This window comes from Pelophylax lessonae (assembly GCF_965119305.1).
Source record: "Pelophylax lessonae genome assembly, chromosome: 1".
NCBI lineage: Eukaryota > Metazoa > Chordata > Amphibia > Anura > Ranidae > Pelophylax > Pelophylax lessonae.
The window spans coordinates 849588739-849601079 of NC_138768.1; the positions used below are offsets into that span (position 1 = coordinate 849588739).

At 40.3% G+C, this 12341-nt stretch overlaps 1 protein-coding gene across 1 annotated transcript; it reads right to left on the bottom strand.

Moving 5' to 3' along the window:
* Positions 1 to 4081: 4081 nt before the first annotated feature.
* LOC309549833 (vomeronasal type-2 receptor 26-like) lies at positions 4082 to 4909 on the bottom strand (the record flags this gene model as incomplete). Its single annotated transcript, XM_082250333.1, has 1 exon — positions 4082 to 4909. The coding sequence occupies one exon, from the start codon at positions 4907 to 4909 to the stop codon at positions 4082 to 4084; it is 828 nt and encodes a 275-aa protein (XP_082106459.1).
* Positions 4910 to 12341: the final 7432 nt, after the last annotated feature.

The following is a 12341-nucleotide window of genomic DNA, read 5'->3' on the forward strand; positions in this document are numbered from 1 at the left end:
GCCGCTTACATATGATTCCACACTATGTGAACTGCCAAACAATTGGCATAGTCTATATAATGTTTTGTGAGTGTGGCGCCTTTTATATAGGCAAGACCAAACGCCAATTCTGGTGGAGGATCAAGGACCATATAGGCTATGGTAAGAACAATCTGCTGTCTACACCGATAGGCAGACACTTGGAAAAATACCATAAAAATGATACAAAGGTGATACAAAGGTGGTTCGCTTTACGGCATTAGAGAGGATTTTGGAGAACCCTAGGGGAGGCGAGTTTGATAAACTTATCTTACAACGAGAAGCATGTTGGATCTATATGTTAGAGGCTACCAAAATTCCTGGCCTTAATGAGGCTCTAAGCTTTAAACCTTTTTTATAATATCTATTCTCCTTCTCTCTGGATTATACCAACTTCCTTTGATGCCCATATTGTACCAATGTTGTCTGTGATGCGTCTCCCCGGTTGAATTGGGATATGATCTTAGGGACAGCAGACGTTAAGTTTTTCTACCTCTTCATATCTGCTGCTCCGTATCCTAGCCTTCCCATGCCTTTATGTACTCTTTGTTCCACCATATGGTGTTATATTGGATATATATATATATATATATATATATATATATATATATATAGCTAATGTTTACCATGATTAAGATCAAATGCACTATTGGTGTGCTGACTTCTTCTTGGTCAGCACACATAAGAATACATGTAATAAAACTCTTTTGTGATTTTCTGTATAATTATAATCATAATCGTGATTGTACTATTATACCAACCATACATTTGACAGCGGCTTGGATTGTAATGCCACTCTTCTGGTGCTGGGTGGCCTTGGCTTCTTTGGTCGGGCATATGGGTCTCCAACAGGCGAGTCTCCTTTCCACCTTTTGGTGGTGGTTTTTTGCCTGCTTTGGGAGGGACCTCTTCCACCCCTCTCCTCCCCTTGTTGCCTCTGTGGATGGTTAGGGGCGGGTGTGCGGGTCACTTCCCCGGAGACAGCGTATACGGTTATCGGCGCCGTATCTTTGGAATGCATACCAGCCCGAGCAATCATTTACGCCACTTCCGGTGACGTCATTGACCAGCGCGGTTTGTTTGACACGCGTCGGTCATTCGCTCAGCTTGGTGAGGAGCATAAAAAGGCCTTCTCTGATACCCACAAGTAAGGCGACACAAGTGAGGAGCATCTATTGGGTCTGGTATGTTTAGGGAGGCTGCTAATGTACAACCATATGGCGTTTTTGGTCCCCTAGGGGAACCCCTTTTTACCCTATATTACGCTATATTATTGGCATACACGTGTGAATATCTCCCCCTATCTCTCATTTTACCTTTAGGCAATGGGCCTCTTTTTCCTTTTTGTCTGTTGCAAGGTTACTGGGGTGATTCAAGCCCATTTTTGGACTTGTTTCATGTCAAGGGGCATCCAGAGTCTTCATTTGAGGATCTTGGGCAAATAATGTTGTATAAGATATACCCTACATCTACTACTGGGGTAAGTTTTGGGAACCATTAACCTACAATAATTTATATATATATATATATAATGGAATTTTCACATATGTGTACATGCATATATATCATGTTCTCTTTCCAATACCGTGTGAACTGGGGTATTTATACCTATCCATTATTAATTGAGACCTACATGTTTGGTGTGATTTTCTCATATGTGTATATGCACATATATAATTTTCTTTCCCCAGTAACATATGGATTGGGGTACAAGTACTTACCCATTAGTAATTAAGATTTACCCATACTCTTTTTAGATGTCCTACATCAACCTACTACAGTACCTCTAATTATATACCGATAGACATTAAGATTCAGATCGTATACACTGACCCTTGAGAAATCAGCCTTACAGTTGGATTGATCTATTTGTGACATCCAAGGTAATTTTTCATTTACTCAAGTTATACCATTTCTGCTGTCTAATTTAGTGTAATAGAATAATTTGAGTCATTACACAGTCACTGTGATTACATCTAAATATATATATATTCTTATTTTATTTCACTGAACTTTTGCCCTTATTTGCTCCCTGTGTCTGCCCAAAGCCAAATTTACCCTTTGCGCCATATTGACGAGGTTGGTCTAATAGGTGGTCAAATTTATATTTATTGTTATTTACTATTGGAGTATTGTTTGCTACATACACACATGATATCATGCACTAATGTTGTTGCTTTTTCTGTTTATTAGAAGAATCTTTCTGTCTGCAATTGGTCCTGACGAAGCATACTGTGAAACGCGTTGACCTTCGAGCAGACGTATTTTCTTACATTGACGCTAGGTCCTATATGTAATCTGGATGCATGTGTAACTGTGTTTAATATGTTTTGACATGTGGGAATATTTGAAACCCCTTTTTTTTGGGTTGAGTTTTTTAGTATTGTTTTTTATATGTTATGTTTTTAATGGAACTCAATAAATGTGAATTTTATATAATTTTTTGACATTATTGTGCCCATAAAGTTCACCGTGAGCCTAGCTGTTTGTTCAACTGGGCTATTTTTTCTTTTTCGACTATTTTCTGGATAATGGCACGCTCGTGTTAGCTCCTTTTTTGGTCACCGGTACTGACTATTATTCCAATGTTTCTGTTCTCCCTCAGTTCTTCTCCATCGCTCAGCTAATGTGGTCCCAACTCTGACAGAGAGGGGCAGAGGAGGGTCATTAGTTTCTAAGACTCTGGTGGCTAGAAGGTTGTAAAGATGGACAATGAAAACCTGTGGCTTTGTGTAACTAAAAGGCAGGTTTCATCCATCTGCTGGCTTGTACAGTATACAATTTTGGGGCATTTTTTCAAGGCACCCCTGAAGAAACATCAAGGCACCCCAGGGAGCCTGGGCACCTTGGTTGAAAAAAGTTGGTCTAATTGATCTCTATATGAGATTGTCATTCTAAGTATAAGGCAACAAGATAATTCAAGTGACCTTCTCTAGGGAGAAAATGTAACTAACATTGCCTTGATGTTCCTTAACTGCTTTTGATGAAATGGACTCTTAGAAATGTCCACAAGGATGAGAGATTTGATCCTTAAACCCTTCAGTTAGTGTTTATACCTCCACATTCAAGGACAGGGTTTATCACTACAGTTCAGGGCTAGTGTTTTTTTTTTAAATGACTGTATTTTCTGGCGTATAAGACTACTTTTGAACCTCAAAATAATCCCCCAAAAATGGGGGGTCATCTTATACGCCGAGTATAATATCTCCAAGGAAACCTAAGTATATGTATTTCCAGTAGATGTAATCTCTCAAGACGCTGGCTGTGTGGGAATCCTGTACCGGTATACCATATGTACCGTAGCTTTGGCTACATACAGTGTACCGCACTGAGCCAATCAGGGAGAGCGATGTATTCTATTATTGAATGCAAAGCCAGCTCGGATTGGCGGAGTAACATCAGCCCGCCTCTCTGTCTCTGCCAATCCGAGAAGGCTTTGCATTCAATAATAGAATACATCGCTCACTGTGATTGGCTCAGCGCGGTATTCTGTATGTAGATGAAGCTACGGTACATACGGTATACCGGTACAGGATTCCCACACAGCCAGCGTCTTGAGATTACATCTACTGGTAATACTTATACTTAGGGTACCTTGGAGATATTATGAGAGATTACATGTATTACAGTACTAGGGTACCTTGGAGATCTATGAGAAATCTGATGTTTTTCAATGGTGTTGCTTTGCTTTGGAAGGGGGGTAGTCTTATATGGCGAGTATAGCCCAAAACCTATGTTTTAACTTGAAAATTAGGGGGGTTGTCTTATACGCCCAGTTGTCTTATACGCCGGAAAATACGGTAGCTAAGCTTAGGAACTTAGCAGAACTATGTAGTCATTTTTCCAGTCCTAGACCCCTGTGTACCCTCACAGTGTTTAGGTAACATTACATCTCTTTCATAAGAAATACAATTTAGTGAGTCCAGATCAAAAGAAAAAAAAAAAAATTTGAGTAAGCGTAATTGTACTGTGAAATAAACAAAACACATTGGTTTATATTTTTTTGCTTGTTTGATTATGGTTTTGATTTAATTTTAATTGAGAAAACATAATGATATATTTCTTAAGGTTTTGCTATAGGTTTTGTTCTTGTTGAATTTTTTTTCATCATTTGTTTTTTACTGTTTAGTTTAGGTTTCATTAATATAATATAGCACTTAGGAAAAAAGATACAGCATAGTATTGCAATGCTTGAAGCCAGTATGGCAAAAATCTCTACAATGACCATCTGCTTCCCTTTACTACTCAAGTAAACTGCAATGGCGCAGATCCAAATACTGCAGAACACCAGGAGGCTGAATGTGATGTATTTAGCCTCATTGAAGATGTCTGGCAATGCCCTCACCATGAAAGCTAGTACGAAACTTAGAGCTGCTAAAAACCCCATGTAGGTCAACATCAAATAAAATGCAAATATTGAACCTTCATTACACTGAATGATGATTTTCCCAGGAGAAGAGTTCATGTCAAATTCCTGAAATGGAGGTGAAACTGACAACCATATAACACTAATCTGCACTTGAATAGAGGAACATATCAGTAATATGCAATTAGTCAGTTTGACCCCTAGCCATTTTCTCCAGGTACTGCCAGGTCTGGTAGCTTTGAAGGAGATGCAAACCATAATAGTCTTGGCCAGGACTGAAGAAATGGAAACAGTAAAAGTGATTCCGAAGGTGACTTGCCTAAGCATGCATGTGAGGTCTACTGGACGTCCGAGGAAAAGGAATATGGAAAGTAAACTGAGCTTGATGGAAATAAGAAGAATGAAGCTGAGATTCCGGTTATTAGCTCGGACAATTGGAGTGTCTCGGAATAATATAAAAATGCCAAGAATAAAGTCAGAGACAACAGCAAACAGCACAGATATGACTGAAAATGTTACAGCCATAATGTCTTTTTCCAGGGAAAGAAATTCTGTTGATTTGGGAACACACTTGTCTTTTCTTCCATTAGGCCATTCATTTTCAGGACATTTGTGGCATTTTTCACTGTCTAGAAATGAAAAGCAAACAAGAAAATGGTAATTGTATACACTATGTACAGTACTTCAAGAAGTCATGTTGTCATCATTTAACCACTTTAAGACCGGGCCTATTTTTGACACTTGGTGTTTACAAGCTAAAATCTGTTTTTTTTTTATGCTAGAAAACTACTTAGAACCCCAAACATTATATATTGTTTTTTTTAGCAGAGACCATAGAGAATAAAATGGAGATTGTTGCAATATTTTTTATCACACCATATTTGCGCAGAGATCTTCCAAACGCAATTTTTTTGGAAACAATTAATTAAAAAATAATACAGTAAAGTTAGCCCAATTTTTTTCCATAATGTGAAAGATAATGTTACGCTGAGTAAATAAATACCCAACATGTCCTGATTTAAAATTTCGCACACTCGCGGAATGGCGACAAACTTTGGTACTTAAAAATCCCATAGGTGACAATTTAAAAATGTGTACAGGTTACGAGCTTAGAGTTACAGAGGGGGTCTAGGGCTTTAATTATTGCTCTTGCTCTAACAATCGCAGCAATACCTCACATGTGTGGTTTGAACACCCTTTACATATGTGTTGGCGGGGGGAGATTCCATATGCATTCGCTTCTGTGCGCGAGCTAATGGGGACAGGGCGCTTTAATTTTTTTCCCTATTTATTTATATATATATATATATATATATATATATATATATATACACATGATTCTGCACAGGAAGGCCACATTAAAGCGGAGTTCCAGCCATTTCACTCACCTGTCCAACGGTCCAGCGATGCGGCCGCCCGAAGCCTCGATCCTCTCCCTCGGCGCCGGCATCACTGCTGTGGGCACCCGGCTGTGACAGTTTGCGGCTTCACAGCCGGGTACCCACTGCGCATGCGCGAGTCGCGCTGCGCGTCTTGATTGGCCGGCAATCTTCTGGGACCTCTGATATGTCCCAGAAGATTGCAGGGAGGGAGGGGGAGAGGAGAACTTCCGTTCAGGGCGCCGCGTCGCTCCGAGCAGAAGTGGGAGCGGGTACCTGTCAAAACTAGGTACCCGCTCCCCCCCCCCAAAAAAATGACATGCCAAATGTGGCATGTCAGGGGGTTAGAATACCTAAAGCGGAAGTTCCATTTTTGGGTGGAACTCCGCTTTAAGTGCTTAAATATTCTGAGTCAAAACAGCTACACCTTATTATTTATTAAAAATAAACATATTCTTTGCTAAGTGAACAGTCTCTTTACCTTTACTATATCTATCTCATTGCCTTTAAATATATTATATATTCATTGTTTTACAACAGTATAATTTTGATAACTGTACCTGTGACAGTAGATATCTCTCCTTCTGAACAATGAACACAGTCATAGCAACATATGTGGTGTCCTTTTTGTTTCACCTTTCGATATCCTGGTAAACAACTCGGAGTGCACCGGCCGCATGGAATCTAGGTATTAGGAAAAAAAAATAAAGAAGTTATCTGGATAAATACTTGACTTTGCTACACATTGGGCTTTGTTTGCAGTAAATCCAAATTAATATCAATCTTAGTAGTACTAAGTAAAATTTATAATATCAACAGTAGGTAGTGTTTGTTAACTCAACCTAAATGCTTTTTGTTAACCTGTGTCATTTTACTTTGAATGGCCTGAATGTATCCTTTCTTAATAAATAGAGACCCTGTTTCCCCCAAAATAAGCCCTACCTCGAAAATAAGACCTAGCATGATTTTTGGGGATGGCTGCAATATAAGCCCTAGTTAAAGTCCTTTTGTAAAAACATGTATTTCAGTTTTGCAAAAAGATGATATAATGTGCAGCGTGTCTCCTATTGTAACATTATTGTTGAAAGTACCTTATTTACAGCACTACTGGGTGCTCACGTGACCCATTGGAGATCTTCTCCTCCCGGCTGATGTCAGTAGCCCCTCCCTCTGCAGTGCTTGAAGTAGGGCTGACATCAGCATGGATCTCGGCCCTTCCCTCAGGAGTATTTAGGCCGGGGAAGAAGGGTTTAGGCGGGTCACGTGAGCATAACCTTTTTACAAAATGGATTATATAATTTTACATTGACTTTAACCAAGGTTTATTTTTGGGATTACAGAATGTCATAATGCTGACTCCTGACCTGTCAGGGGGAGAGAAGGCAGGGGATACAGGAACATTTTTAAAAACCTTTTATTGTTTTATTTCAAGTTTTTTTTAGAACATAGAGAGGGCTAAATGACACAACGCAAGCACTGTGCTGTCTATCATGCTTTAAAAGATAGGGACACAGATATATATATATATATATATATTTATTTATTTATTTTTTTTTTTTTAAGGTTCCAATCATTTAGGATCGTCATTGTAAATACCATATATAAAAAAAGATATCCCCTGAAAAAAAAGTCCTAGTGTGTTTTTTGTAGCCAAAATTAATATAAGACCCGGTCCTATTTTTGGGGAAACACGGTATAGTCAGCTTTCTACATAAATGAAGATTTCAGAAATTTTATCTTATTTTCTTTTTTTGTCCACGTTTAAGTGCGTCAGAGCCTTCCCAAGTTTCTCTTCCCCAGCGACAGCTGTGGAAGTGAAGGTTTAGAAGATGATGGAGTGCTTGTAAATGCAAAAAAAAAGGAGGGGTGGGTTAACAATGTTTAGAGTGTCTGTGGGAAACTGTGCCCATTCAGTAACAGTTGCATTTGTTATGTCACTTACTGATGTTGGATGAGAAGACATGGCGTGCAATAAGCATACAGTTTTATCCCAATGGTGTTCACCAGGGTTAAGGTAAGGGCTCTGCCCAGGTCACTCGAGTTGCTCCACACCAAACTTACTAACATAGGTGTGCACAAGCGGTGTGCTGGATGTGACTGGGCACACCCTAATCACCCCGTGCGGCCCAGATTCCCCCTGTTGATGTTTCACAAAAGCCCCCCAAAAGACAAATTGTAAAAAATGAAATTGTAAAAATAATAAAATAATAAAAATAAAAAACTACTGACATTGTCCCCTGTGTCTGTGTTTGAGTTTTGGGGTGCACACCCTAATGCAATAGGCTGTGCCTATTCTCACTAAGAATGTCTTATGAACTTTATGTACAGGGGCACAGTCATGCTGGAACAGGAACCTACCACAGTTTACATGAGGTTGGAAGTGCACAATACTCAGTAAAAGTGCTGTGTAGCAATACAAGGACACAAAATAATTAGGAAAAGCGTTTAAAGGGAAGTTGCTGTGTATTCACATGTTGCAGTATCATCACTTGCTGTCATTTCTGCATTCATTTTGGATAAATTCAGCTCTGCTATGCCTATCCTTACAGTAACAGATCATTACAATAGTGATCCATTACACGCCTATTACAGCTAGCAATATATCTTTATTAGAAGTAATCTGTGGCTGCAAGCAGGGCCACGGATAAGGGGGTAACGCAGGTTCTCCTGTATGGGGCCCGGGCCAGCAGGGAGGCCCAGGCAGCAGGATGAGTTGGATGTGGGCAGGGAGGGCAATGGGGGGGGGGGGCAATTACTGGAACCAATTCCCTGTATGGCTCTCTCTGCAGCAACTGAAAGCTGGCATCTTCTCTTCTCCCACTTGTTGGCTTTTAGATGCTACAGAGAGAGCCATACAGGGGATCAGTTCCAGTAATTCCCCCCCACCACACTGGTTACTCTCCCTGTGCACCATATGTTTGCCCTGCTGCCCAAGCCCCCCCTGTGTTCCCCATAACGTCTACAGCGCTGCCGGCTTCCCACCTCTACTTTCCGCTGGCAGCTGCAAGCACACAATAGGATACTTTAAGATGGAGAGTAGGGGAAGGACCTGTTAAATGTCATATTTACCAGCCCCTTCCTTTCCTGAATGAATACAATGAGTGAAGTGATCGGTACCAATCACTCACTGTGTTCATTCTTAACTGAAACATTGGCTGTTTAGGGCCCCATGGGGCTCCAAGGTTTCTAACAGCAGCCCTGCGGGGGAGTGGGGGTGGTTAAGGTCTGCTATGGCCTTTTCTAGACCCCCATTGATAAAATAAAAAGAAAGGAAGACAGTGAAAATAGAAAAAAAAATTGATACCACATCCCCATTCATTTAAAGGTCCCCAACAAAAAAGACACTCTGGATGACAGTCTGCCTTTACTGTATTAGTATTAGGCATCCAAAGAACATTAGGGAATGGAACTAAGGATTGTTTCCTTGAATGTGGGAGAATTGGCAATATTATATATAATATACTGAACATCCAGTTTAAAAACAGACAGTTTGTTTTTGGAAGAGGCGGATTTTCTGTGCATAGAATCTAGAAAACTGACTGTAAAGTCTATTTTTTTTTTTCAATAAAAATACCAAACATTTTATACTTGGTTGGTTTTGCACAGAGCAGCTCGGATCCTCCTCTTCTCTGGTCTCTCTTCGGCTCTCCTGGCCCCTCCCTCTCTTTGAGTGCCCCCCCCAGTAAGCAGCTTACTATGGAGGCACCTGAACAGAGCCACAGCTCTGTGTATTCCTTCAGACTTTGAGCTGTGGTTTGGCCATGCCCCCTCTCTCTCCTCATTGGCTAAATTACTTTGATTGACAGCAGTGGAGCCAATGGTGCCGCTAATGTGTCTTAGCCATTGAGGAGGTAGAGTCCCAGATGGCTGAGACAGTCGTGGGCATCGCTGGATCAAGAGGGGGCTCAGGTAAGCATTAGGAAGGTGGGGGGAGGGGGGACTGAGGGGGGATGCTGCACACAGAAGAATACACATAGAATGCACATGGAATGCATTAAGATAAAAACAACTTTCTGACTTTACAAGCCCTTGAAAAAAGGCTGAGTTAGAGATAGTTATTATACTTCCTATTCACAAAGAGAAGTGTAGCATTCTTGATTAGGAAGAGGTTAGATATCAATATACTGAGAAACCCGGAAAGCAATGATGTTATATATTAGCAATTTTAGGGGAAAAAAACTTGATTACACAATAATAGGAAAACATATGGTGCAATCCCCATTTTTATTTATGGATTGTCTCCATATTTGATAGTCATTTCTTTTGCATGGTTGCGCTATTCTTTTTTAATATACATGTCGCTTGGTTCATAGCTGCACCGGCTTTAGAAATACATGTTCAGGGTTTGCTCCCCCAATTTTTTGCTTGTTTATTATGTATTCGGTCTGACCAGACTTCTATGGTTGAGCACCCCCCCCACCCCCCCACACACACCTGTACTCTATCAGTGTCCACTATCAAGTAGATATAGGAGGAGTCCCTTGTAGTGCAGTAGAACATCTCTCCCAGCAAGGAGTATTATCTCCAATGGTTAGAGAGGCTGGATTCATCCTTTTTTATGGATAGTGTAGGACCCACTGATAATGGGGTACTTTGACGCAGTGATAGGCTTGAGCACGATATGGCCATATGGTGGGACCAAATCCCCATTTTTATTTATGGATTGTCTCCATATTTGATAGTAATTTATTTTACATGTGTGCGCTATTCTTTTTTAATATACATGTTGCTTGGTCCATAGCTGCATCGGCTTTAGATATACATGTTCAGGGCTTGCTCCCCCAATTTTTTGCTTACATAATGCAACCCATATGCACCTAATGGCCAGAAGTCAAAATGTTTTTTTTTCATCTAGTCCAGCAAATAAGTACTTTTGAAAAGGGAGATTTATTTTTAGTTGAGGACTTTAAAAGTCCAAACAAATGGCAAAATAATTGATTTATTGATGTATACTTGTGAGGGGACACACTGGATGCCTTTGCTGCCATTGTGCTATGTGCTGGGCGTCCATTGTGCCCCTGTGCCTTTGGGATACCTCCAGGCTCACCTGCCCCCTATCTATCCATTAGAATGCATGTGCTTCCACTGTGGAGACTCTCATAGATTTCAGGAGTTAGGACTGCAGGTAATACAGGGTGCCGTGAAGTGGCCCTGCAGCTTACGCATGCCTTTGCAAATGTGTGCTAACTAAACCCCTGTTTTTAACGCATACTGTTAGACAGGTATATTCGGTTGGTAAGCAAACTGGTTGGTGAGTTGAGCTGGGAATTTTTCTGGTTTTGTCTGACTTTAAAAGTCCAGTCTATTGATAAAAAATTTGGGAAACTTGAAGAAGTCTGCTCTATACAAAGGGTTAACATAATCAAGAGTGAAGCACATTTAATACCAAAGGTTAAGCTGCAGTTGGATCTGTTTGACTTGCAGAGGATAGTTCAAAAACATGAAGTGGATCTCGTATGTCACTCAAGATCAGAAAAGAAAACCTTTTCACTGATTCATTATTTTTGACAGACTACTAGAATCCACAATATTATTATTATTATTTTTTTTTTACTATACCCCAAAAGCTATATGAAAAATAAACAAGAGCAAACATAGCAGTTGGATATTGAAAATGAACAAAAATATCGGGCCCATTGCCAAAAAAAAAAATAATTAAATGGTACCCAGCTAGATAAGGTAAATGCTGTTATAACTCAACAGGAAGTGAGTGAAGTAATTCAAAATTCCCCAAATTTCAAAACTTCTGTACAGGATGTATACTGCATTTTATAGAATTTTAGATGGAGAGATAAATTCCAGTTTATCAGAAATGTAAGTCATTCTTTACGGGAGCAAGTGAATAAAAAATAGTTAATAACAGCTAACATGATACTTATCTTGAAACAAGCTAAGGATCCAGAGGATTTGTCATCCTAACGCCCTATATCAAGGATCTCCAAACTACGGCCCTCCAGCTGTTGCAGAACTACACGTCCCATGAGGCATTGTAAAACTCTGACATGCACAGACATGACTAGGCATGATGGGAATTGTAGTTCCTGAACAACCGGAGGGCCATAGTTTGGAAACCTCTGCTATCCTGTTAAATATTCATTTTAGGACAAAGACATTGGTGATGACAAAGTGTTTGATGGAGGTAATCGGAGGCCTAATTCCTAAAAGGAAGACAGGATTTATGCCCCCTTTTAATGGTAATTAATCATTATTTGTCCCCATATTTGTGGCCTTGTCCCTTTTAAGCATCCCCCATGTTAAGGGCATGTGGTCTGGTATGGTTCAGGAGGGGGGAGGCGCTTGCTAGTCCCCACCCTTTCCTGGCCTGCCAGGCTGCATGCTTGAGTAAAAGTTTGGTATGCATTCTGGGGGGAACCCACGCCCTTTTTTTTTTTTTTTTTTTTTTGGGTGGGGTTAGCCTTAAGATCCATACTAGACCTGAAGGGCCTGGTGTGGTTGGGGTGGGGACCCCACACTGTTTTTTTTTTTTTCCAGAATTTTCTATTGCAGGAATTCTTCTGTTTACATTTCAGCTCTCAGCGTGGAAGCCAGCTGACAGCTGATTAGTCATTGGTTGCTAA